Below are 27656 nucleotides of genomic sequence, written 5' to 3'. Positions count from 1 at the left end.
GCAGAGTTCTAAAATATATAAAGACTGCAAATCACCCTTTCCCAGACAGCAAGATGTGCATTTCCTGGATTGTTTTGTTGTTTTTTTTTTTTTTGAACAGTTGATGGACATTTTTGAAGGATTTGAGTAATCATGCTTAGCATTAAAAAAAAATAGTAGTTGGACTAGAGAGACATGGTATTGGTAAGAATTCAGCACAAAGGAATTTCTTGGTTCTGGTTTTTACCAAGTGCAATATGATCTAGACCACTTTTGTTATTCCCTGGATCAGGGAGGGAGCACATTACCTTGTGTGTGTCAGCCCTGACTGACACTTGCTATTAACAGCACTAGAAACTTGTGCCTTGAGAATCCAAAGTGGCACAGGAGATGGGCTGTAGTTGTAAACACCTCCAAGGTGGAGCTTCTTGTGGTCTGAGAACAGATGGTGCTGAAGCAACCTGCTGTTTGTAGTTTTGGTTGTGATAAGTCCCGTGACTGGTTCAGAGAACAAAATCTTGTGCTGATAAGAAGTAGCAGCAATGTACATTTAGCTGTCATGAGGGAGGGATCTGAATTGTTTACTTGTTTTCCAAACAATTGAGATTGTAGGCAGGAAGCTGACCTTTTTTTTAATCCATTGTAATGGAATGAAAGGAGGTAATTTCTAGCTCCAGATTATACAAAGAATTGGTGCAGAAGAACAGGCTCCATAAAATAGCTACTGCAGGCTAGATTATTTGGTTATTAGACTAAAAGATACATATAATATTTTGAAGGCTATCTTTCCTGTGTGTTTAATATGGAAAACCAGGGAATTTGAACATGCAGTTCTTTGATCTTTGAAAATACGTATAATGAGAAAAGACTGAACTGCTTAACGCCCTTTAACCTGAATATGTATCCTGAATATAATACATTTAGTGTTAAGAAGTAAATAGCAAATATAAATCCATCAGCCCAGGCAAATAGTGCAGGAGCCACAGGGATGTACTGGCCAGAAAAATAAGCACCATGGACAGCTGAGTAAGTCTTTGCCTTACAGCAGTGATGTGTTCCTGTTTATCAGGGACACGCTTCTGACCCGGTTAAATGCCTGGTTTTGTGTAGCTGGAAATCCTGGCTATTGTCTCCCCATGTGTGCTTTAAATGACACACAGTCTGTTGTACTTGTTTGCACTTTGTAATTCCCAGCCTTATAAGGTTTTATGGAAAAATGAAACTGTTTAAAATATCGGCTGGTTTCAGATGATACTGTCTCTCAGAATGACGCTGTAGTTTCAGAGCTCATCTGTTTCATTTTCACTAGTTTCTTGCTGATACAGAACCACAGAAGTATTGACAGAGCAGCTAGAGTTGCTTTTATCCGCAAATTAGTTTCTTTTCTCCCATTTCTCCCTTTTGCCTCCCCACCATGACAACTTCTCTTTTTGAAATCTCAGTGGGGGCTGTCCATTTTATGATTCTAAAATCAAAAAACAAGTACTAACCATTGCAAAAAGTGAAATGTCTTAAACAGAAGAACACACTCTCTGTGTTACTGCTGTGCAGGCTAGACTGCATGATTTGAGTTGGAGAAGGAGTGCAAAGCCCTGCATTTATTCCATAGCTTTTCTCTGAGCTTCTCTGCATTGTTTGATGGGTCACTTAGGCTTCCCGTGCCTCAGCTTCCTCAAGGAAAAATGACTCAGACCTGCAAGTTCCAGATCCAATTTCTGCTCCTTTTGTCTAATTTCACACAACTGTATATCGGTGCTGTTAATTCAGTGCCAGTCAAACCAGAGGGAGCTTCCAGATTTGACTGTTCTCAGGGTTCCTGCTGCCTGAAAGTTCAGCATGCACCTAGTTTTGCTTCCCAGGCATTTGTTCTCTCTGTCCTTACCTCTCAGAAGTAATTAGCAACCATCTCGGTGAAGCAGTGAATAATGCTTGGTGCTGTATTTCTGTGACAGCACAAGTGCCTGTCAAAAGTAGGTGGTGTTCCAAGGAAAAGAAGTGAGCTGATGAAGAGGAAACTTTGTGTTGCAGATGCCCTGTTCCTGGAGAAGGCCCTGCAGCTTGCCAGGCGCCACTGCAACACTCTCTTCGATTACGCCGTAACCGGAGACGTGAAGATGCTGCTGGCGGCTCAGCGCCATCTCACCGCTGTCCAGGATGACAACGGGGACAAGTGAGTTGACCCCACTGCACTTGCTGGGTTGAAACCAATGGGTTTGGGGGCAGAATGGTGCAGTCAATTTGTTCTGTCCCTCATGGGTGCCCATCACTGATGACGCCACTTCTCCTTTCTGCTCTTTGGGAGAGGTACAGCTGTGATTTAGACGCTTTTGTTTCATTTGCAAAGAAGTCATGTACACCATAAATGTCATTGATCAGTACCTATCAGAAAATAATCTGGTCATTGAGGGTATGTTGAGCATGCTGTGAGTTTGAGTTTCTTTGCCCTTTTTTACTTAAAATCTTGACTGAGCATGAATTGCTGTGCTTGCAGCGTATGGGGATCCTCAGCTTGGTGCTGAAGGAGAGGGCCCTGCTTTTTATTCCACGCAAGTCCCTAAGTCTTCATAGGATGCTTCAAGTAAGAGATGCACCAGGAGAAACAATAGCTGGAGGGTCCATGCTGCATTTCTCCTACTGACATGAAGTTCTTTCCAGAGGACATTATTTTGCTCTTGCTTATGTCTGTACTGTACTGTTGTCTTCCAAGGGATTGCACAGATGCTTGTGGCAGACTCAGCTGCTAATATTTGCAGATAAGTCTTTTAATAATGTGAACTGGACTGGAAATTCGCTTTGTTACTTAACAGCCATGAAGGTTCTGTGGAACTCAGAGTGAAGCACTGTGAGGAACTAATGATCGGTAGTTATTTAAAATGAAATTCAGCAAAAGGGCTCTGAACAAATGCAAAGATAATCTCTTGCATAAGCAAGTGACACTATCACATCCTTACTTTTCAGCTGGCAGGCCCTGTGCAATCACCTACATGTCCTTAAATTGTAGTGTTTTGAACAGTAGAAGCCAGATAAGGCTCAAGGTGTCTAGCTAGAAGGAAAATTTCAAGTGACTGAGACCTGTATCCCACTGTTCAATTACTCTGAGAAAGGCTACCACTTTCACTCCATTTTCAGTGAAAATAGGCTTCAGATTACAGAGAGAGGACTGCACAATCAGAGAGGGCTACTTTACAAGCTTTGCTTTCCAACTGGAAACCTAATGTCTGCTTTGAGATAAGCAGGAATATGAAGGAGGTGGGACCTAGCAACAAAATCTACAAGTGCTATGGACAGTACAGCTTCTGTGTTTAAGAAAAAAAAGGGGGGACTTAGAGGAGTATTGAGCAAGTAGGCCCTGCATTTAAATACCAAAAAGGTGCTCCTCCAATTTGGACTTGCAGGGCATTTTAACTAAGTTAAAATACTTTTTAGAATTATAATAAATAGTTGTTTTCTTGCTGAATCAAGAAATACCTGCAAGTATGTGAGGCTCAAGTTCACATTGCCTTTCTCCTGAGATGGATTTATTCTGTGAGCATAATACATATCTGTATTACTTCACAACTTTTTGATAAAGCAAAGCTTTGGTGATTGTCTTCCAGCTCTCTTGGGGGAGAAGAAAAAGGTCAAAATTAATTAATAAATTGCCCTGGTTTGCACTTTAATAATTAAAATTATATGGCAACTAGAAAGTTTTTGATTAAGCCTTTCAGAAAACTTGGCTGTCAACAATTTATGGCCTTGAGACAGAACCCAGAAATCTGTGATTAGTGTATATTTACAGTGGACACTCAGTAACACTGGCTGTGACTGCATTTATACCAGTACCATTGCTCTGTAGATATCTGATGGCTCTGCAGTGGTGCTCAAATGCATCTTTTCATGCAGGAATATTTAAGAAATGGAACTGACCTTTTATGGTCTAGTCAGCAGCATCACATATAATGGTAGGGTAAAATTAAAATATTTGCTGCTGAAATGAGAACAAAAGTAGAAGAACAAATGTGTTTGGAGATTTGGAAATAAAATATCAGCATGATACAGAGCAGGATGAAAAGCATCTGTCAGAGCAGAGGAACAGCACTTTTCCAGTAATGGTGAGACTGTTTGTAGATCACAGGGGAGCTGAAGGAGGGAAGGTGCCATGATACTTCCAGCAGCAGTATATAGAATCAGCAAAAAATGCCCTTTAAGGATGAGTTTGGTTTGTAAATTTCTTTTCCTGTTTTAAAGGAAAAATTTAAATTTCTTTTCCTATTTTAAAAAATATCTTCTGGTTTTGACTGCTCTCTGTCTCAATTTCTGGATGACTCCTTGCCCTGAATGGCATGGAACTTCTTTTTTATTTTTCTGACAAAAGTGTAAATCTGAGACTGTTCAGGTGTTTCTGCAGTGGCATAACAGACACACCACATGTCCTGTGCTGATATTTTGTGTCAGCAGCAACTTGCTCAAAGATGAGTCTAGAAGGTGTGCCAGTGAAGGGCTTGGCAGGGTATGTTCCAAAACAAAGGGCATGATTTTCAAATGAAGTCCTAAGGTAGCAAGGCAAATGGCCAGGAGTCATGGATTCATAACCTGCTTTTTCCTGGTGCCATGTAGCTTGTCCAGCCCTCACTGGTTGTGAGGGACCTGCCTTTGGAGAAGAGCACAGGAAGGGCCATTGCATTAACCCAGTAGAAGTAAAGTGACTTGCTGTGCAGTCACTCATGTCTCAAAACAGGTGCTTATTTGGCATGATGCCTCTGGCCACTGTTGCAAATCCTGTGGTTGTTAGTCACTGGGCCTGAGTCCTTAGTCATTTTTCTGTTTGAAAACGAAATAAAGAAAAACCCACAGATCTGGGGAAACCCGTAAGGGAAAATCTGCTTTGGTAGCAGAAAGGCTTGTGGAAATTCTGCAGGAAGGTTTTCACAGTAAAAAGTGTTTATCTGCTGCATAATTCAAAATATGAAAAAAACAGTAAACCAGCAGAGAATCTGAGGATTTCTGAAATAATTCTTTTGTGCCACACATTTTGTATATTAGCCTAGTAGTTAAGAAATGCTGAGGGCCAGCAAAAGCCATCCTGAGTTTGCTTTGGTGATCGAGGGGTAAAACAGTTACCTCCTGACCTTTTTGTTTGTGTTGGGATTCATTTTAGGTCTTGATACGTAGTGTTGGAATCATTATCTCTAATAGTCAAGTGTTTATATCAGAATGCATTCAGATCTACAGCAAAGCCTTGAAACTTTTGTAATAAGTTTGAAAACAGTGTAAATTTGTTAATCTGTTTTTTGTTTTTGTTTCAGTGTCCTTCATTTAGCAATTATCCACCTTCACACTGAGCTGGTGAAAAACCTCTTGGAAGTGATGCCCCGTTTGAATTACAATGACATCATTAACATGAGAAATGACCTCTATCAGGTGAGCAGTTGTGGGGGTATAAGTGTTGCTGATTGTTTAGCCAGTAAAAAAGAAACTGCACAACTTGCTGTCGGTGGGAAGAGATCAGACTGATGCAAACAAGTTTAGAAAGAAGAATATACTGGAAGGTTGAGGAGGAAAGAGAGCATGTTGTCACTGGTTGAGTCCATAATTCTCTTGATGGTAACAGAAATGTCTCCATGGGCTAACTGTGGAACAGGCCAAAAAGAGTAAATTCTTCAGTTCATGGCTTTACTATCTGGCTTCTCTGTCACTAAACCAGAGGTGTGGATTACAGTGTGCCAGCTCTGGACTCCTCTGACCTTTCTGACACTGCTTAATTTGGGATCATGAGTCAGTTCCTGCATCATCAGTTATCTGTAGGCACATGTGGAAGCCATAATAACCTCTGCCATTCCTACAGCCCAGATTGTATTTGTGCCCATCACATGAGCACCAAGATTTCCCTTTCATTTCTGCAGTAACTGAGAAAAGCCCATCCTCTTGTCTTTAACCTAGGAGGAAAAGAACTGGCAGGCACAGTTCTGTCTCGTCAGCTATAGTCTGGCCCGTTTGCATTGTAATTCAAGTTCTGAAAAGAGCTGTGGGAACTTGCCTGGAAAAGAATCTCTTATAAAGAGATTGTGCATGCCATTGAGCAGCACTCTGACACTTGTGTCATTTGCTTCGCTGTGAACAGTAAAGGCAGGTTTTAATTCCGTATAGGTAGTCCCAGGAGGTTTATTTTGACTTGGTTTCCTTCACATTTTTATGTTCTTACAAAGTAAGTTTGAAATGTGGAGGCTGCTGAAAGTAAGCAGAAGATTCTGAATTGAATTCTGTGTCCTGTGCTTAACAGAAACAGGAAGCAAAGCTGGGCTCTACACCATAAATAAATCCCTGACCTGATCCCTGATAAATACAGAACCTCTGCAGCTCTCCCTTCCTTCAACTCAAACTCAAACTCAAGCCATTGACAGAAGAGAATGTAGGCTTGGGCTAGAATTTCCCTTCTCTGCAGATATTCTGAAAGTGACATATACCTTACAGATGCAGTAATTAATTGCAAATGTGTTGACAGATGTATTGACAAACACAAGCTTATTGTGCAGAGCTGGAATTAGTCTTTATTTTTGAAGTCCTCTGTCAAGGTAATCTAGATATGGAATCTTACTCAATTTTTAAATTATTTTAATATTGGAATTACCATTTTCCAGACCTCATTAGAATGCTTACTGTTTAAATACATGCATATGTATGTTCAGTGTGATGCTGCTCAGAACTGACAAGAATGCAGTATGCAACCAACCTCTGGAAGGTCCCAAAACCTCTCAGCCTGAGCACTGCTCAGTGCTGCAGGTGCACAGAAATGGGGAATGTGCAAATGGGATCAGCTAGTTCAACACACATGGCATAAATGCACAATTGTTCTGCAGTTTGACAAGTGCACAGAACCTGCAGGATGTTCTTCTATTCTGTGCAGCCATAAGGAACTCCTATGCCCATGGCTGCAAATCTCTGATTCAGGAGCAAAATGAAAGCATGGTTCATTACTAAAGGATTTGAGTAGGGCCTGGAAAGCACGTGTGCTCCCACTGTGGCATGAACTTGGTGATGGGGCAGCCATAGAAGCAGGCTTGCAGTGTGTGGGGGGGCACAGGGATGATCTCATTTCCCAGGTGCCTTTCACTGCAATGCTCAAATAGCCAGGTCAGTGCCCTGGCTTATAGAGCAGGCAGCATCTTTGTTCCTCCCAAAGTCCAGCGGCTGGCATTGGCATGGCAGCTTTTATTTCCAGTACGTAGAAACCCTATTTGTAGTATTCAGTAGAAAAGAAGCTACACCACTCCAAAGCCAACTAAAATCTTGCATATGTGTACAATCTTCTCACACTAGGAGCTTTTATGGGTTTCAGAGATTTCTGTACAAGTGATATAGCTTTGTTTATCTTCTTATGGCTTCCTTCTGTCACTTGCAGACCCCCCTGCACCTGGCAGTAATCACAAAGCAGGCAAAGGTGGTGGAAGACTTGCTGAAGGCTGGAGCAGATGTCAGCCTTCTGGATCGCCATGGCAATTCTGTCTTACATTTAGCTGCTACTGAAGGAGATGACAAGATTTTGAGTCTGCTCCTCAGGCACGAGAAGGTATCTCCCATGGTCAATCTCCCCAATGCTGAAGGTATGGAAAGATAACGGCTTATGTTATACCCTTCCCTACTAGACAAACACACCACAATTCCTGCCAACACTGTGCTGCTACATAGGTAGATACAGACCCTGAAAATAACATCTTTCCCCATTTTGCATATGCTGCCCTTGGGTTTAATATGCCTGCAGGCACAGATGAGAGAACACAGGCGAGTCAGTTTTCTGGTTATACAGAACAGGAAGATTGGTAATGGTCACATGACACAGCATGGATTTGATTTTTGTCCCTGTACATTCTCTTCAATATCACAGAACCTCAAGCACTTGTGTTCCATCTTGTTCCTTATGCCACCCTTGGTTTTTTTAAAAAATCCCCCCGGAAAAAAATGTTTCCTCCTGCCCAGTGAATGAAATCCCCTTAGAAATAGTTTCTGCACTAGTATTGAGTTTCATATCTGGAACTTTGTTACCATCCAGAATTAGAGCCTGTAAAATAACCACAAAGAGACAGTTCTCCCATTTTTCAGTGTTCAGGGGACTTCAATCCAGTACTCCTGATCTAATAGATTGTAAAATGTCTGACCTAAAATTGTTGTCATGAATTCAAAAAACTGTGTTCAGTTCTTCAGGAAGAGAGGTTTTTTTGGTTGGGTGTTGGTTGGGTTTTTAAAAAAAGGCTTTATTATTATCTTTCTGGTGCAGGTATTCTTGAGGTGTCAGGTCACTGTGACCTTACAGGAGGATGATACTAAAATATACCAGTTACTCTCCAAACCATTTTCTAGAAGAGATGTTCAGTGGCAGACGGGGCCAATGTGGGGTACCTACTTGTTTGACACCAAGATGCAGATTTTCTTTTTAAGGCTATTCTCTTGAGGCAAAAAGATGCTCTAGGTGAGCTCTGTAGTTCCTGCCTTCTGTTCCACCTTGTAATCTGATTTTTTTTTTCCTTCCATGGTTTTGACTCTCCAAGTTCCAATTTATGCACAAAGAACGTATTTATTAACACCATCAACTTCATCCTGAGCCTCCACCTGGAGTACTTCCTTAGGGTCTGGGGTCCCCAACATAAATAAGGACATGGGCTTGTTGGAGCAGGGCCAGAGGAGGGCATGAAGATGTTCACAGGTCTGTAACACCTCTCCTCTGCAGACAGGCTGGGAGAGCTGAGAATGGAGAAGAAAAGGCTCCAAGGAGACCTTACAGCACCTTCCAGTACCTAAAAGCTGGAGAGAGGTGTTTTATGAGGATGCGTAGGGATGGCACAAGGGAAAGTGGCTTTAAGATGACAGAGGGTGGGTTTAGATTAGATCTAAGACAGAAATGCCTCACTGTGAGGATGGAACTGTGAGGATGGTGAGACACTAGAACAGGTTGCCCAGAGAAGTTGTGGATGCCTCATGCCTGAAAGTAGGTTCAAGGCCGGGATGGGTCTTTGAGCAGCTTGGTCTGGTGGAGGGTGTCCCTGCCCACAGCAGGAGTGGGGTGGAACTACATGATCTTTGAAGTCCTTTCCAACCCTAAAAATTCTATGATTCGGTCATCTTTTAGTGTATAAGCAGGCAAAATATGTTACTTCTGCTCAGATAAGTACAGTAAGTCATTTTACAGTTTTCTCACTTTGAAACTCATTACTCTGACATTTCTGAATTTTGCAATATTAATGCAGATGAGGGATGGGTTTTGTTTTGTGTAGGTCTCAGTGCAATTCACATGGTGGTGATGGCAAATAGCATGTCCTGCCTCAAACAGCTGATTGCTGCTGGAGTTAACGTCAATGCTCAGGAACAAAAATCTGGACGAACTGCATTGCATTTGGCTGTTGAACAAGAGAACATCCCCTTGGCAGGCTGCCTTTTGCTTGAGGTAAAGGCAGAATTTCTTTCTTCCAGGTCTTTTCAATTATATGTTTAAAAGCTGTTGACAATCCCAGAATGCTTCAGAATGACAGAAGTAAGGGGGGAGGGTCCTGTTTATTGACCAGATTACTTGAACTGCTATAGTGGCAAAGTTACTGATAATGTTACTGTTTTGTTCAGCACTGCTGGTGAAGCTTTTGCCCAAGCTGAGGAATTTAGAGTTTGTGATGCTAACCTGACTGCATATGCCATGTATAATTTGCACTGAGTAAGGCTGGCAGGCACTGAAGTTACCATGAACAAGTTCATCCCTTCTTCTGTCTGAAGTAGAACAGGTATAGAGTTGTGCAGAGAGATGTAGTTGTGTAATCTGTGAATATTTATCTTATCATAACACCTTGATCCTGGTATCTTGATTCTACACACCCCCCCCAGCTGGCTGTGTAGCTTTCCTCTGTGCTCAGGCATGGATGTGCCACCAGCCTGGCTGTTCTGATGAGCAGCAGGAGGGCAGGATTCTCTGCACACCACTCCCACCCCAAAGGCCATGGGCAAGCAGAAGGCAGAAGTTTTACAGGGGATGCAAAGTGGCTTTTATCTACCTGACCTATTTGGAGATATACCCTGTGCCTCCTGCTCTAACACTGGAGCACACTACCACTCTATGCATGTAGACAGTTGTGGTTCCTTTCTAACTCCTTCTTTTCAGGCAACAGTTAAGAGTTTTTATGCTACCACACACAGAATGGTGCTTACTTGCACAGTAGCAGTGTTAATGCTGACATGAGCCTCTGCAGCTGTATTGTACAGATTTTTTCTCTTTTTTGCCATTCAACAAAATCTTAGGGTGATGCAGATGTGGACAGCACTACATATGATGGGACAACTCCACTTCACATCGCAGCTGGAAGGGGCTCCACAAAATTGGCAGCAGTTCTCAAAGCAGCAGGTATGGAAATAGATCTTTGCTGGAGACTTCTCTTTCACAGTGACAATTCAAGTTAAAAGGCTGCAAAGCAGAATGAATTTGTTTAAATGTGTGGAGGAAGTCAGGTGTTAAAGCAAGAAGGTCTGAATTTCCTCAGAAAGTCCTGCTCTGAGGTGCTGTACTAATCACTCTTCAGCACCATCTAATGGCTGGAAAGGCAAACTATGTCGGTCCAAAAAATTCTCGAGAGGACTTCGGGAAGTTTCTTGAGTATCTTTTGTAGCTTTTATAGCTGAAGAAGCAGAGAAGAGATCTTTTTATGTATCTGGGATAAGTGTTGGACTGCTTTAGAAAGAAAAAGCCAAAAAAAATTACCATCACTGAAGCATGAGCTTGTAGTGTCTCCTACTGCTGTCACTTGGGAAGAATTAGGTTGGAGTATTTACTGGAACATTTTGTCAATTGTACTTAAACCTAGTTTTTCTCCTTTGAAACAGAAACCCAAGCCTCCCATTGCTGAGACTGCCTGCTTGGTCTTTTAAAAAACACCCTCACTTTCTCTGACACTAAAAAGCAGCACCACACCATCCCTTCATCACATACATGCTGTGCTGTGTGAGGCAACGTGGGACTGGGAGTCAGCTGATACAACCAGAGCTCTTTCTCTGGGCCCTAAGGCTCAGCTTATCAGTTTTTTTCCCTCTTTATAATGGAGAGTAGCATTGTACAGAGATGTGACAGCATTTAAATGTAACTGAAAAAAAGAGCCACTTGCTAGCTTAATATAAAGTATCATTCACCTGGAGTAAATTAGCTGATTTGCCATTCAGTACATAGAAAACGTATTTTAAATATTATTGAGAAGCAACTTGAACCCCTTTTCCCACACCCCCTCCTTGTTTTTCAGGTGCCAATCCTCACATTGAGAACTTTGAGCCATTGTTTGATCTAGACTCTGTGAAAGATGATGATGATGATGATGAAGGGATTGTGCCTGGAACAACACCACTGGATATGGCAGCCACGTCTGAGGTATGTGGTCTGTTTTCTCTTTTAGCTTTTTGTTGTTTTTTTTTCTAATTATAAAGGATAGTTCAGCTCTCTCAGCCAGCTCCTTTCATTGCATCCAAAATTATTGCAATTAATTCGATGAATTTGCCATCAAAAATTAGGCTAATTCAGCCATAAAACTCCCCTGATGAAACAGCATTGGAAGAAAGCTCCACTGAACTAAGGCTGCTGAACAGAAATGACCAGGCAGTTCTTGAAGCAGTTGCTCTAGAGTCTTCAGTGTGGGAAAGTATTTACCTGGGTGGGCAGCTTGTGATTGAAGGCCCATTTCCAAGGGGTTTCTTTGCTGAGTGTTCTTCAGAACTGCAGCCTGTGTGAGGTGGGAAAATGCACTTCTGTGTTCTACCCCAACAGTGACTGAGCTGATTATTGTGCATGTGGCTTGGTGTGAATGTAAAGGATAAGCAGTCAGCATCTCTGCTCATCTGGAGCTGGGGAGCGGTACCAAGCTTAGGTGAAAATCTAACCCAGTTTTAAATGACTGGTTGCAGCAGCAGGCAGCTGCTCCTTGCCTAGTCTCTGCTACTGCCATTTATTTACTGCCAAGACTTCCTCTGTGTCTTGAAAATAGTTGCCAGATGACCCAGCTTAAAATAAAGGGAGATTAACTTCTCAAGATTTCTCCCTAAAGTTTAGCACAGGTTTTTGTACAGTATCCTTAGTCATAGTGAGCCTGGGAGAGAAAAAGAATGCTCATTTACAGATGGAATTTTATAGAAGACTGCTGAGACTTAATGGACACTAACCAGATTTCTGCTAAATACTGACTTTATTGTATTCTGTTAGGTGTATGACATATTAAATGGCAAACCCTACGAGTCAGCAGAGGTTTTGGAGGACTTACTCACACAAGGTAACACCTATAAAGACTTGACAATATCCCTCTAGTAACTGAGTACTGAAAGAGTAGTGGCAGAAGACATTGCCCTGCTTGTAACTGAGCTGCTGAGAGAGATGATGTGCCCTCCCACCCCCTCACTCATGCAATGAGCATGATCCCCTTAAGATGTGTCAAGGACAAGGAGTACATTTGCAGTATTGCAGCAATACATTTGTAAATGCTGAGATTGAACTCTCAGTTTGGCTTTGTTTCTGCTTAAAAATGAACTGGTGCATGTTTTGTATAAATAATAAACTAACGTATTTCTCTGTTCCCCAGGACATTTGAGAGAGCTGAATGAGAATTCCAAGATGCAGCTTTACAAACTATTGGAATTGCCTGATCCAACCAAAAACTGGTCCACCCTAGCACAAAAACTGGGTCTTGGCATACTTAATAATGCCTTCAGGTTGAGCCCTTCCCCATCGAAGACCCTGCTGGATAACTATGAGGTAATGTGCTGTAACAGGTTATAAAGAACATTGATACACGTAGAGAGCCTTGTTCTCCTGCACAGTGAGACAGTGCAGCCCTGCAGTTTTAGCCAGCCTGGATCATGCTGAGTGTCCGATGTCTGCTCTTTCAGGTGTCTGGTGGTACAGTTCAAGAGCTGATCGCTGCTTTGAGACAGATGGATCACACAGAAGCCATAGAAATAATTCAGGAAGCACTGTCCATCTCACACAGACCGCCTCCCCTGGAGGACAGCACAGCAAAATCTCTTCCATTATCATCACCACTCACCTTTGCAAATGGAGAGACAGGTAAAACTGACAGCAAAAATATGAGCAGCTTTATTTAAGATTTTTTTCAGTTTTCCCTCTCCACTCTATCCAGGACTGTTAGGATTGCACACCTTCTTGCACACACTGCTTCACCTGCTTACTGGTTCCAGAAATATTTTACTGCAGTGTGACTCCTGTCATCATAGATATCTGCTAGACATAGAAAAGAGAGGAAAAATTAATCACTTGAATCAGCATGCCTGCATGACAGCATTCATTCTACTGCTGCCCTTTGCTAAAACCAGACACCTGCCATTTGCTAATGGTAATGCCTTGGATGTACTGGGAATATAGGCAATTATCTGTGCTTTTGACTTCCCCCCACCACCCACCCCACAGCTGGATAAACAAAAAAGTTTTGGGCTCCTAAACTTTTTGGCAAGACTTCAGTATTAAATTTCTCCTTCCACAATGTGTAGCACTCCAAAATGGCCCAGTGTTCTGTAGGCAAAGAAACTGGGGATGGCTTAGGTTACACAGGACCTCAAGGAGTCCTGCTGGCCAACTATCTGCTCAGAGCAGGGCCAGTGGAACATGACAAGAGGTTGCCCATGGTATGTCCAGTTGAGTTCTGAGCACCTTCAATGACAGAGGTTCTACAGTGGTTTTGGGAAGGGAACTCTTCTAAGAGAGATTGTGAGAAGTTTGCTATCAGGGCTGTTCAGTCATTGCCTGGCCAGGTTTAGTAACAAAACTGTTTGTTTTTTCCTGTTCAAACACTGCTAGTGCTGCCTGTAGCCAAATGCGGAAACTTACAACCTGTGTAAAAACATTGTAGGTATTTCTAGTAAGAAAAAAGAAACACCACAGTCACTCCATTCCAATCTAACATTGCCAATTTATTCTCTATGGAAAACCGTTTGGTCAGTCATGGAATAAACCTTCACACCCACCCAAAAATGTGCTTGTACACATACTGCCCCTTTAGATTCATCTTGAAGGGTAAGAGGGGTTCTGCTCCCTCTGCAACATAGAGGGCATCTCACAGTTTAAGATGTTTGCTTAGAAGAACAAGACTGAACTCTTAAGGTACCAGCACTGTTTTAGCCACACTGATCCCACATCGTACCTTCAGTTCCAGCTTACAGTCAGGCACTCCTTCTGTGGATCCTGCCCAGGTGATGAATGCTACTGACTTGTTCCTATTTTGGGGTCACTTACTAGATGAAAGCTCTCAAAAAGAAATCTGTAAGTTGAAATAACATGAATTAGAAGTTTTAGGAGCCTCATCCTGGAGTTGCACACTTGCACAGAGTGTGACTCTGAGAACCAGAAAACCTTTTGCCCTGTCATCACCACAGTTGGGCAGAGTGCTGACCCAACTGCAGTGACAGCATTAATGTCAGTAGAGCACCAGGCTTCTCATCCCATCCAACCTCCAACTGCAAGCTGATCTCTGCCAGTAGTACATCAGATCACATGCTTTAGTGGCCTGGAAACAGTCAGTACAGCTTTTCCTATTACAATACCTCATGTTAGACCTATTTTCCTATTGAAGAGCTTGACCCTGTTGCTTTATATGCCTTATATGCCTTTATATGCCTCAAAGCAACCTTGCTCAAGCCACACAAATGATGTTTCCCTTTTCTCTGTCCGTCAGGTGAGCTCTACAATAGCAGATTCCAAGACCCTGAAAGTGTGTGTGACAGTGGTGTGGAGACCTCCTTCCGCAAGCTGAGCTTCACCTACTCAGACTCTCTGAGCAGCAAGTCCTCACTAACACTTGGCAAAATGGCCCTGGGCTGTGGACATCAAAGCTCAGGGCAAAGCAATTACATAGCTGACTAGTAATCTTCAGTTGGCAAGATGCAGTTACAGGAAGAAATGGGACATTTCAAATTACATCAGTGTCATCCTGGCCAGAGGGAAGGGAACTCACAACCAAAAGTACACTGGAAGAATCTCACCTGAACAAATGGCAACTGCAGCATGTGACTCCTAGCCACTGCTTCCTTCCTCAAGTACATTTAATTGTGTTCATTTACAAGCCATTTACAACAACCAGGGCTCCACTGCTGCATTAATACACAGGTCTGGATGTCGTCAAAGACTTACTGAACTTCCCTGGTCTGTGAGGATTTTCTTTTACAGATGAAAAAGAAGTTGTTAATGCATAATACAAATTTACTAAAGAGGTTAAGCACAGGAGCAATCAGAGGATACAGTTTCTAGCTGCTCTCTTCATAATTTTTGCAGCACAGTTGCATGCAAACAGCTTATAAAATAGCTGGCAAAGAAAAATCATTAATCACAACAGAGACAACTTAGCAAAAAAAGAGAATCCTAAAAGAATCTTGTATATTTCAAATAATGTATTTAAACTTAACTTTGGTGCCTCTTATTCAAAAATTTTTCAAGTTTGGCATTTTCCTACTTGTAAATAGTTTTTTTTATATCTGTTCCTTTTTGGAAAAGCGTGCTTTTTAAATGCTTATTTTTATTTTACTTTTATAATAAAACCCCAAAATTAATGCTCCTGTCTGTGCCTGCTGTGATTCTTACATTACTTTTCAAGTAGAGGTATTGAAGATTTAGCATCTCTATTTTAGGCATCGATACAAGATCATGCTGATTTCCAAGCACTAAAATGAAAGGTTGCAAGCCACCTGTCTTAAGCCTGAAGTGTCTTTCATGGAGGGAGAGCAGGACCATCAGCTACTGCTGAGCATCTGTACTTTGAGATTAAGGCCTCTTCTTTTAGTTCTTATTATGGCAGCAGAGAATCATTTACACTGAAACCAACTATTTAGTGTTTCAGCAAATTTCTGATGAGACAGCTCTCCTTTGGGCTATCTAGAATCTCCTGTAGTAACTGTGCTCATGAGCAGTGTTTCTTCTTGTCTGACATCAATTCTGAGATGGTGAGTGTCCTGTACCACTGTCACTTACCTCTAGCCAACTTTTTTGGCACAAAGAAGGAGCATTGACAGGGTGGTTCTTGGCTCAGCTCAGTATTCAGTAACCTGGGTGTCACTCCTGAGAAAATGAATCAAAATAAACCTTGAAAATGGTTATGTTTAGAGTGGTAGCTGCTGTAATCAATTAAATGATGAGTAACGAAAAAAACTTGTGAATTTATTTTATAATCCGGCTGAATTACTGAGAATGTTAATTACTTCCAGAGAAGAAGATTAAAAGTGCCATTCATTCGTTCTTTCAGTTCTTGTATGTATAATCATCCAGGCAGTGTCTAAGGCATATAGATTTTTGTTCAATTAATGTACTTCTCCAGTGTTCTCTTTGTATTCCAGCTCTAATAGAAACAGGCAAAAGTTCTTCTATTTCCAGGAGTGGAGGGGCTTTTTGGGCCCCAGGAGAGCTGCTGTTCAAGTAAAACACACCTTCTGCTTCCAAAGAATTTCCAGCACAGCTCAGGGGGCTGGCAGAGATTTTTACTGAGGTTTCTACAATGCTGCAGGTCACTAGGGCACCCTGGCTGTTATGCACAACTTTTAGCTTTAGTTCTGACCAGCTCAGCTTTTAAACCACCAGGAGACACCTGGATCTGTATTTCCTTAAAGCACTTTGTGACCAGATGTTGCATAATAGCTGTTTATCAGGTTAGCGATCATGCACAGCAGGTCCCCTAGGCCCTATGTATGGAAGTGCTTTAAATGGCAGCCTGGCAGCTTCTCAGTTTCATTGTATTTAATAAAAAAGACTTTAATCTTTTTTGGTTTTTCCCCCTTTTTTTAGAGATAGAAAATTGTTGCTGAGCACATCTGTTTACACCTGGCTTAAAGAGAGAAACCTCCAAACTTAATCTGTATGTGCAGTGGAATAGAGCTTGCTCTGTTATTCTGCTACTCTGCTGCAGTAATAAACAGAAAATTGTTGAAAGCAGCAAAAGTTGTAACAAGAGATCTCTTCAGATGTTCTCTGCATTTGATATGAAATGAATGATTCAGAAAGTTCAACTGCCCTTGATTTTAGATTAGCTGCTACAGTTGTATGTTTCCTGGCATCATCTTGGCATGTATGTACAAACTTGGAAATCACTGGAAGACCTAGGCAGCACTCTGAGATTCTATGGACTGCAGGAGGATAAGAATCTTACCTACATGTAGTGGTGTATGAACTGTCTTTTCTCCCTTGCCTGGAAAGTAAAACGCTTTTTTCACACATTTAAGAAAAAAGAGCCACTCTTCTTGCTTCCCCCAAGTAAAGTGACAGGAATGCTGGTGCCCATTTGCTAGTTTATGGTCAATACTCACTCACCATCCACAGCTTCTGGTGTTTCTGGGTGATCATGCCTTGAAATAAGGCAGTTCTAGAGGCCAATGGTTAGTCCAAACTTTTGCTGGCTCCAAAAGACTCCTACAGGAAAAGACAACACAAGTTAATTACCAAGGAGTTGATTTCCTCCTTTCAGCATTATGAAGCAGCCTGATATCCCACTTAGACCCAGGCTGGAGTATGTTTTTCCATGGCCTCATTTAAATCAAACTACTATAGAATTTTTTAGCCATCCAATCACCCTTGCCATAGGCACAATGCAGAAGAGCACTAGTTCAGGTATTACAGGTCTCTGCTGACTGACTACTTCTTACAGAGATGGCCTTTTTTCATTTAAGTTTTGGTTTTCCACACTAATTGAATTAATTTGGGGGTTTTGTTTTGCTACCTTGTAATATCTGACTGGAAAGCAAGGTTATGTAAACACAACTCTTGGACTGAAACCTGTCCTAAAAACTTCAAACCATGAATTCCTGGTATCCTAAGTGGGTAAGAAAGAAAACAATGATTCTGACAATAAAAAGACTGGCTTGTAAGCTTCAAACCCCAGCTCTCCTGTACTGAAAATAAGAAACTCACTGGCCCATCTCTCTGCTCCTGACACTGGTTCAAGTTAATGAAAAGGTCTCTGCTACACATCTCCAAAACCAAAAGGGAACTAACTAACAGAAGTAAAAAGTACTGAGAAAGATGTGCTTCAAGGCAGAATATTTGTCCAGATCACAAGGTATGCAAACAGCAGGTAACAAGAAAGACTAACTATGAACACTTACTTAGAGAGCAATTTTTAGATACATTTGCATGCTTCTTTTCCCGGAGAAAATGCAGAACTTGAAAAAGCTTCCAAGGACACGCTCCAGTAAACTGGAGCAAAATAAGTCTTCCTTGTGTGGCAGGAAGTACAAACAGCTGCCCTCCAAAGCTCAAAACGGCCTCTGTGAGCCCAGCATGTGTTCACAGCTAAATCCCAGCCAGAGAATGCTTTTAGGACAACAGATTAGCCAAAACCATACAGTGTTCTTCCTAAACCTGCTCTCAAGTTCTGTTCTGGAAGGGCATTTGTCATGGCTGTGGGGCACTCTGGCTGCTGCTTTTGCCATCAGTGGAGAACAGCCCAGAGGGGCCCAGGAGCAAACAAAGGCCATGAGCACAAGAGAATTCCCTGGTCCTTAACAAGACATTGCAAGGAAGTACCCTGAAGGAACACTGACAGGGCCAGTCCCCTCTGCTGCTGCCACCAATAATGTAATGACACTGAGGACAAGCATCACAGCTACCAAATGCTGTCCTAAGGCTCCGGCTGCCAAACCCCCATCAGACAGAACTGGCAATACAGGTTACAGCGGCTGCAGCTGTAACAACACCCAGCTGGCAAGATGGATGTGTTGACAGGAGTACAGGCTACCAGTGCTGCCTTCCTATCTCTGCCCAGATCTGAGACAAAGGCAGAACAATGTAACCAATACAGCACAGGATGGCACTGCCAAAGGAACAATGGTTAACCAAAGTACACCTTACAGCCTCTGCTGCACGGTGAGAGAACAGCTTCTATAAACACACACCTACTACAACACCAGGAAACCAAAAGAACATATTAAGGATATTAAAACAATAATGGAAGTCAACCTTCCCCTTTAAATTCTGTTTTGAGTTCAAGCATTTGGCTTAAGCAATTGCTAATCTTTCACAATGGCACCTAGTGCTGAATTAAAGATTTTCATTGAGAAAGAATGGACCTACTACTTAGGGAGCTCCTGACCTTCAAAAACAGCAGTAATTTTTAAAATATCCCAAACCTTGCTATGTCAATCTGGTAACTGCAGAAAGCAACAGGGAAAAAATAATAGAATGCTGTTATGTTTAACTATGCTGGTAGACTTTATTTGCATAGCCACTTCATCGTTTATTGATCATGTACCACATCATTTCCTTTCAAGATTTTGCCTAAAAATTGTGACAGGCTAGATGAGGTCACAGTTATCCAAATTAATAATTAATGAATGGGTTTTGCTTCTAGCAATCCAAAAGTTTTTCTACATATCTTAAACTTCACTCATTTGCTGAGATGAACAAATATCACTGACCTCCAGATAGGCCTCTTGATTGTCTCTAAACAAGTGATTCCTCCAAAGTTTTATTTATTTAACACTGTTAAGTGCCATTTTGAAATTCTATCTAGATGTTGCTGGAAGAGACATTTCTCCATCAATGTAAAAGAAAGACATCAACAGACTTGCCCTCTTCCTAATACACTGCAGCAGTATATATGAATCATATTTTCTCTACATTTGTTCTTTCTTATCTTATGTTGACTTTACTGCTGCTTTGATTCCACCTTGATTCCAGGACACCAAAAAAACTGAAGGATTTTTCTGGTATTGTTGGCCCATGATGCCTCTCAGAACAGCTTTTCATTTCCTTTGTCAACGCCCGCATTTGTTAAGTTTTACTCATGACTGTCATTTTCCCTATCTATTTTACAAAATCTATTAACATTGGCACATACACATCCATATTTTGATTGTTTTCATGTTTTCTTTTAACTAGGACTTGTTTTGAAGCAGATGCAACTGCAGTTAGTTGTTTTGGTGACCCAATAAAGCATCTGTAAGAAACTCTCATTAATCATTTCCCTTTCATCTCTAAGTTTTTCCTCTCGCTCAGGAGTATGTCAGCTTTGGTTAACACCAAAGTATCAACATGCTCATTAAAACTGTGATCACAACTCAAACTGAGTCTGAGTTCTCCAGTGGAACACACAGCTGCTGCCCCCACACGTACCCCAGAACCCCCCACCACCAGTGAGCAATGCCCACGTGCTGCTTTTACAACAGCGATGGACATCAGTGGCAGAGCTCCTTCAAACTCCACCTACTGCCATGCTGATTCTGCTTTGCAAGAAAATTAATATTTGCTTGGGTGGACAGAGGATCCTTGTGGAACACCAGCAAGACCCCAGCTGCATTCCAAACCAAGGCTGACAGACAAGCCAAATGTTTAGCAACCTGCCCATGGAGTGGCTGGAGGCAGTCCCAGCTTCACTCCCTATCCTTCTCCCTTGCTCTCAGCATACACCTTACTGGTATCCTAAACTGAATTTCCACTTGCAGCATAGTGAAACTAGAAAAAAATATGGATGTGTTTTCAATACACCACATACATTATATGTAAGCTTGGCTGTTGGTATCTTTACAATGAACCAGCAGTTACAATTCACAAGATAAGAAGACACAGTATATTCTTTAGCCAGTTCAAAGTGCATGTCACTTCAGAGAAATGAAATTTCAATGAAATTCTTCTAATTTTTATTTCTCCTCCTGTTTCACTCTTTATCTAGAATGAAATGAAGTATTCTCAGACAACATCCAGTAGAGAGGTCAAGATTAGTGAACTTTTTAGCTCTTCAACACTAGTAGGTTCCCAAGGATAAAAGACAACTGTTTTCTTCTTTTCAGTCATAAGGAAACCATTATCACTAAATCTGCCTTTTATACTCCCTACATCCAAAGTAACAAAAGGAGCAATTGCAGTGGTCTGAAGAACAAATATATAAATGCCATCTTGTTGGGACACAGAGGCCTGAAAGAGAAATAAAAAATATGTATTATTAAAAAAATACATGTCAAAGAAGACTCCAGTTACACCCAAACTGGGAAAGACCTGCATACCAGTAGGCTGAACAATCACATCTCATCAAAAGTAGTATTCTTCATATCTAAGAATCATGTAAAAACTGCAAATGTTACTAGAGCCTTCCTACAGAATACTACAGACTGGAAAAATGCCAAGAAGTATTATCACTTTGCCATCTTCTTATGAGAATAACTGAGTAAATGGTAATCTGAGTTCTACATAGTACTGGTATCCTGTACTTACTGCAGTGAAAGAGATTTGTCCTTTCACCAACACTTCACTCAACTTACCAGTTCACATCTGCTGAAAGAGCTTGCCTTTCAATTATAAACAGAATAGAAATACACAAAAGACAAAGATGGTAAAAATCCCAGTAAGACAGAAAGACATCTCATCTTAATGCATCATGGCAGTAAAGCCCTCATAGTTAATTTAGTTATATATTACAAAAAAAATGTAAAATGTAAGGTCAAGGTATAATGTTTTGTATTAAGTTCCATCAGCACTTAAATCTCAGAGAGACCTTAAATCCCAGCCAGGATGCATTCTCATGCAGCACTCCCCATTCACCACAATGAAAGATTATGCTACATAGCTTTCAAATACCAGTTAACCATCTATAAAAAGAAGACAAATTATAGTCAGTACAAGCATCATATTCTGCTTACAAGAAAAGCAATGCTATTCATTTTTAAGAAAAAGCACACATCCTCTACACATTTTGTTTCTTGAAGTAATACTAATGCTTTTGATGCTTTTTAAAAGCAATGCTAGGAACTGTAGCTCTTGGATTAGCAATGTACTTGAAAGCCTAGTTAGTTAATTAGTAACTAAGTATAGACATACCAGCTTCTCCCAACAGTCATTTTTTTAATCACAGCTGCATTTCTTAAAATGACCACTTTGCATTTATCCTTGCTAGCTATCCTTATTAGTTAGTATTGCAAAGACAACACCGTTACAAGATAAAGGAATGAAATTTTCCAAAAATGCTCCAGTTGCAGAACTTTTCTTATTGATATCATCCATAAACCAAAAACCCAAACCAAAATAAACAAAAAACCTCCCCACAGCATGACTCAGACTGTAGACTGTACCACCAGATAAAAAAAAAAATTAAAACAGGCTGATTTCTTTTCTTTGTACACTCAGGAGGCAGGCTGTGCTGTTGTGAAAGAGATAAGAAGAGAAAATCTGTCCCATTTTCTTTTTGTAAAGCAATTATGCTGGTCCAGATTCAAAGAGATTAGACCTCTATTCCCTCCTTGTTCAGTTTAGCACTAAAGAGCAAAGCTGCAGTTTCAAAGCCAAATGTGAGAACACAAAGGTCCCCATCCCGCACATCTGATGATTAGGAATTTTCCAATAAGCTGTATATGCTAAGAAGTGAGGTTTAATAAAACATGTGCACACACACACACAGGGCATGCAAGCTCTCTATATATACAGCAAGCTTGCTAGGAGCAGAAGAAATCTAGGAAAAAGGAGCAAATTGACTAAATGACAATGTTATACAACACTAATGGGTTTTTTGCCTATTTAGGAGACTGACACACTTGCCAGCTATTAAGAATAATCACTATTATGCAAATCAGAACCCTTACTGGAGGGTAGGGATTTGAAAGAGGAGGAAAGGAGCATGCAATACTGCAATTTTGTGTGTTAGCAATGTTCCACTGATGTGAAAGTGTGAGCACCTCCAGAGGAAATACTGCTGACAATAATGCACTCCATACTCAACAGAACTAGGATCACCTCATCCTGACATACAGTGCTGTCTGCAAGCCAGAATACTTGTCATGATGCTAATTGCTGTCTAGGGACAAAAAGAAAGAAAGGAGCAATGCTGCAAGGGGGAGGACAATCTAAACAAATGAAAGGGAGATTTCATTCTTTAAAACAGAACAAAGCTCAGACAAAAAAATCATGAACAAACAAACAACCCCCCCAGCAGTCTTATTCAGATACACATATAGTGACACCAGAAAAAAATCTGGTTTTGAACTCAACCTGGAAGCCAGAATAGCAACAACCAAGGAGAAAGAACATTCAGTGGAATCAGACACTGCACAGCCAACAAACAACCCAAACCAGTAGGATTAGCAAAACCAAATACAGTAATTTAGCATGATTGATGCTTACACTAAGCTGGGTCTTCTCTAATCCCACAGCATCCTTGAGTGATGAAAGGAAGTAATGGTTCCTAGGACTCTGGAGCCCATCTTCTCCCACCAGACAGAAAGTAATCACACAGCTTTCCCTGGTACAATTTCTGCATCTTCCCAGAAGGTCACAGATGGGCTCCTTGTAGATGGGGACAGCACTCTGTGCTTTAACAGTCACACCTTCTTTGGCAAGGGTGCACACGGGCTCCAAAGAGCTCCAGGCGTGCACTGTGACCTATCAAGCACATTGAGAGAGCACAAAGCTTAGAAGAAAGGCTACATTTCTGAAAACAATGCAGCATCCTAGATTTCAGATTGCTCATTACAATAGATGTTTTTCTGACAGCACCAGCTGATTTCCACCTAGCAAGAAACCACACAATAAATATAGCATATAAATAAGATCATTCTAAAATCCTAACAAGAAGTCCATTTCAAACAGTCTGGAGCTGCTCTTGATCTGCAAGACTTTTTTCTTTTCTCCAGGCTCCTTGAGAGGAAGAGATTGCCAATTCCTACCAAGGAAGTGCTGGAAATGGAATTATTGAGTGACTAATTTGTTGACTCTTTTTCCTCCCTTCCTGAATTAAAAAAAAACTCAGAGGATTTTTATGAGATTACTCAGCATTATATGATGTAACCCAACTGGGTATACTAGAATTTCTGCTTAATCACTCTTAAACAGAAGCAAGCTCCATCATCTTAAAAAGGATCATGAAGGGTATATTAATATAGCAAAATACATTCCCAAACATCTTCCATGCATTATGAATATACCCTTTTTAAAAGGGCATAATTTGGAAATTAAGTACTTAATGAGAATTAAAACATTCTGTTTCATAAATTTTTGGTTAGTTTTAGCCTTAACAGGAGTGTGCAGTCAGGAATAGATCTTAACTCCTTTCAAGAGTTCCAAATCTTCTTGAAGTGCAATACACAGTATTCATCAGAACTATTCTACTGCCAACACTTCTCTGGTGCTATCAGAAAATCTGAATTTATGTCTGTTAGAATAACTCAGACCAGAAATGAACAATTACACTAAGTGCAGTCCTACTCCAAGAACTGACTATCCAGAAACTACAACCATATTCTGTAGCATAATTTACTCCATACAAGCAACCTTATAAATCTGAAAATTCATGGAAGCCCACCAGACAGAGCAATGATCTAGGAGCTGACACACTCATACTACTAGTGAGTCATTCCAGGTCTCAAGGTCTGTTTTTCCATCCTTCACACTGTTTTCACATGGGATATATTTTATGTCAGGAGCTGTATCTCATAGTGGAAAATGGTCCCTAAATTCATCTGGGGTCTGGCTGCCATATGATTAATAGCAACAAAATGTAACAAGCTGAAAAGGAAGACTGCTGTCTACAAGAAAACACAGCAGTCCAAATAGTGACTTAAAAGTCCTATCAGTTTCTATAGCATTATCAGAGAACAGTTAAGGCATCAATTGCAAAGTGGTGCCATGCATAGGTGACCTTCCAATTAAAGATGTGCTGTTCATATTTCAGAAGATAATCCAGTCCTTTTTCCCAAAGCTGTATAGTTTGAGTACTGGTAAGCAATGGTACAATCCCTTTATTCCCCTCTACTTGATCAGGTTATCCAGTTCTAACACCAGGGAAGAGTTTTGTTAAGTAGTGAGGTACCATTTTTCACACTTTGTTCTATTTAACCATCAATCCCTTTAAGATTTCAACAGAATAGTTCATTTCAGCCTCATACCTATAGGCTATAAGCAAAGCAATTCCTTCTTCTGTGAAGCACTACACACTACTTTAATGAAGAATAGTGTTGCCCCTAAGATTAAAGACTAGAGTTGCATCTCACAGTGTTTGAGCATGGCCTTTCTGAAGCTTGTCTGTACAAGGACCTGCTTGTTTCAGCTTCTCACATTTCTGCAGGAGGCACACAAGAGTGGTGAGGTAGGTGCCACTTACCCTCAAAGTCACCTTGTGATCCTCATGAAGATCTGAGACACCATAAATGTGCAACATCCCTTTGTCTTCATAGGCCACAGGCAGCAGTGGTGCAAAGAAGTTCTGGGCAAAATAATGGAGCAGTTTCCACTTACCACCATACTCTAAAAATGGTTAAAAAGAATAAAGATTGAAACTGAATCCAAGATTGCCTTGTCACACACTCCCTGTATGTGCTTTCTGGTCCTGCTATTGGCAATGCAACATCCCCCTCCATCCTTATTCATCTCTATCAAGTGCAAAGAATGACTGAAGGTACTCTTGCTTCCTTCCAGGCAAGGCTCTGCCCTGGAAAAGATCTGATGCTCTTTCAAGCTTTGAGCCTTCCCAAAAGTTTACATTTTTCTCTGTCTCTGTCCTATCACTGCTACACTGTCATTCACTTAAAGGAAGCCTTGAACACGAGTGACAAGGCTGACACAGCATATCCCACATAAACCAAGCAGCTGGAGCATCTGTGCTGTTGAGAATCCAGACAAACACACTGGCATTGCCACAGACTATCACTACAATAAAAAGAGACAAGGTACTTATACAAAGTGTTCTCTTCCCTTTTTTCAGTCCTCCTTTCAGTTCTTCCTTAGAGGACATCAGTAACAATAAAGACAAAAATAAGTTCCCAAACCAAAGACAACTGTGAGCTTGGCAAAACAAATTTGCCAGGATCTAGAGACACCACCTCCTCCATGGAAGTTAGTATTCATGACAGGCACATGACAAACAGTTCACACTGCTTCTTTTATGGAAAGCTGTATCTCATTACTTTTAATACTTTGAAAATCTGTCATTAAACTGGAAAAACCATCAAACTCTGCATCCTCTCCAAAAAAAGCACTTTTGTTTTCTTGCTTTGCAACACTGTCATGTAACCATTTTGAAAGAGAAGTTGCATCCATTTCTTCCTCTATTAACATTCCATCTAGTACCCACTATCTGCATTTTAAGTTTGTCCTTGCTCAACCATTATCCAGTCACTGAAATGGCATGAAAAAGAAGCAGCAAGTCAGCTGCACCATCTCACAAGGAAAGAAAAGTTAGATACAGGTTTCATTCTTGTTTCTGGGTGTTTATACAACAAGTTTAAAGCTGATGTATGCTTTATGATGTATGAAGAATATTTTCAGTGAGATGTGTTTGTTGTAAATCTTAGTAATCACTCTCTTAGTTTTGGTTCTTGTGCAAAGCTCTTAGTCCATTCAAACATCTCCTAATTAAAGACTTATCTAGCATAGTCTTAAAAGGGTTGCTGTGGCTTTCCCAGGGGGACTTGAACAGGCTTTGTCTGCACTCCACATAAACATGAATGAACTTTGTGAAGAATAAGTGCATTAGCTCCAGTTTAGCACCTTACACATCACCTTGTTCTCAGCAAGTTCACAGCCAGCTAGCTTGGAAAACAACAAGAGAAGCTCATATCTGCCTGGAAAACCCACACAAGATTGAACTATGCTATGAGATCAGTCTGTTGCCAGCAAAGACACCACTGGCATTCAAGTTAATTGCACTGAAGCAAACCGGAGAGATAAGCTGGAGGAAAACTTCAGGAGAAGCAGCTGCATTTCTTCAAAGCAGACAGTCAATAAACTGAACATACTCAGTATATTGGTGCTTCTCAGTATAGAACTATAGAACTATTTATGATGGAAATGATCTCTAGGATCAAATTCAACTGTTCACCTGCCAAGTGCACCACTGAACCACGTCCCTAAGTTCCCATGCCATACCTGTATATCTTGTAAAATACCTCTAGGGATGGTGATTCCACCACTTCCCTGGGCAGCCTGCTCCAATGTTTGACAACACCTTCAGTGAAGAATTTTTTCCTACGATCGAATTTAAACCTGCACTGGCACAGCTTGATGCCATTTCCTCTTATCCTGTCATTTGTTAATGAAGAAAAGGGGCTGACCCCCACCTTGCTATGACCTCAATTCAGGTAGCTGGAGAAATCAATAAGGGCTGTGTGGGGGTGTGTGTGTGTGTCCCAGCCTCCTTTCCTCCAGGCTAAACACCCCCAGCTCTCTCAGCTACTTTCCACAAGCCTTCTGCTCCAGACCCTTCCCCTGCTCCATTGCCCTTCTCTGGAAGGTCCAGCACCTCAATGCCATTCTTGTAGTGAGGGGCTCAGGGCTGAACACAGAATTTGAGGCGCAGCCTCAACAGTGCTGAGTACAGGGGGACAAATCCCTTCCCTACTCTTCCTGGCAGCAGACACAGGCCAGGATGCCCTTGGCCTTCTTGGTCCCCTGGGCACACCCTGGCCCATGTTCAGCTGCTGTCACCAGCACCCCCGGGTCCTTTCCCACTGGGCAGCTCCCCAGGCACTCTGTCCCTGCCTGTGGCACTGCCTGGGGCTGCTGTGACTTGTGCAGGACTTGGCACCTAGCCTTGTTGAACCTCATTCAACTGGCCTCAGCCCACTGATCCACCCTGTCCAGATCTTCCTGCAGAGCCTTACTGCCACTCCCACCCAACTAGGTGTTGACTGCAAACTGGCTGAGGGAACACTTGAACCCTTTGGTCAGATCCTTGATAAAGACATTAAGCAGAGCTGGCCCCAGTACTGAGCCCTGGGAAATC

At 41.4% G+C, this 27656-nt stretch overlaps 2 protein-coding genes across 24 annotated transcripts in view; one reads left to right on the top strand and one right to left on the bottom strand.

Moving 5' to 3' along the window:
• Positions 1-15522, top strand: part of NFKB1 (nuclear factor kappa B subunit 1) — a 59474-nt gene extending 43952 nt beyond the window's left edge. For all 4 annotated transcript variants that reach the window (XM_059471400.1, XM_059471402.1, XM_059471399.1 and 1 more), the window contains exons 15-24: positions 2008-2149; positions 5265-5379; positions 7358-7559; positions 9225-9394; positions 10234-10336; positions 11223-11347; positions 12173-12239; positions 12546-12718; positions 12853-13030; positions 14652-15522. In XM_059471400.1, coding sequence (XP_059327383.1) covers positions 2008-2149; positions 5265-5379; positions 7358-7559; positions 9225-9394; positions 10234-10336; positions 11223-11347; positions 12173-12239; positions 12546-12718; positions 12853-13030; positions 14652-14839 — 1463 coding nt within the window. In that variant the 3' untranslated portion in view covers positions 14840-15522. The remainder of the gene's footprint in view (positions 1-2007; positions 2150-5264; positions 5380-7357; positions 7560-9224; positions 9395-10233; positions 10337-11222; positions 11348-12172; positions 12240-12545; positions 12719-12852; positions 13031-14651) is intronic.
• MANBA (mannosidase beta) overlaps positions 10160-27656 on the bottom strand; it is a 64416-nt gene continuing 46919 nt past the window's right edge. For 8 of the 20 annotated variants that reach the window (XM_059471421.1, XM_059471422.1, XM_059471416.1 and 5 more), the window contains 8 exons: positions 25038-25180; positions 23063-23320; positions 17270-20866; positions 15941-16027; positions 14959-15133; positions 14121-14237; positions 13011-13201; positions 10160-10396 (listed from right to left, as the gene is read on the bottom strand). In XM_059471421.1, coding sequence (XP_059327404.1) covers positions 20642-20866; positions 23063-23320; positions 25038-25180 — 626 coding nt within the window. In that variant the 3' untranslated portion in view covers positions 10160-10396; positions 13011-13201; positions 14121-14237; ... (1 more) ...; positions 15941-16027; positions 17270-20641. Of the gene's footprint in view, positions 10397-13010; positions 13205-14120; positions 14238-14958; positions 15134-15940; positions 16028-17108; positions 17148-17269; positions 20867-23062; positions 23321-25037; positions 25181-27656 lie in introns of all 20 variants that reach the window. The other 12 variants (XM_059471409.1, XM_059471414.1, XM_059471408.1 and 9 more) reach the window with 12 other exon arrangements.

This window comes from Ammospiza nelsoni, chromosome 4, assembly GCF_027579445.1.
Source record: "Ammospiza nelsoni isolate bAmmNel1 chromosome 4, bAmmNel1.pri, whole genome shotgun sequence".
NCBI lineage: Eukaryota > Metazoa > Chordata > Aves > Passeriformes > Passerellidae > Ammospiza > Ammospiza nelsoni.
This window is presented reverse-complemented; position numbering and strand designations above follow the sequence as displayed.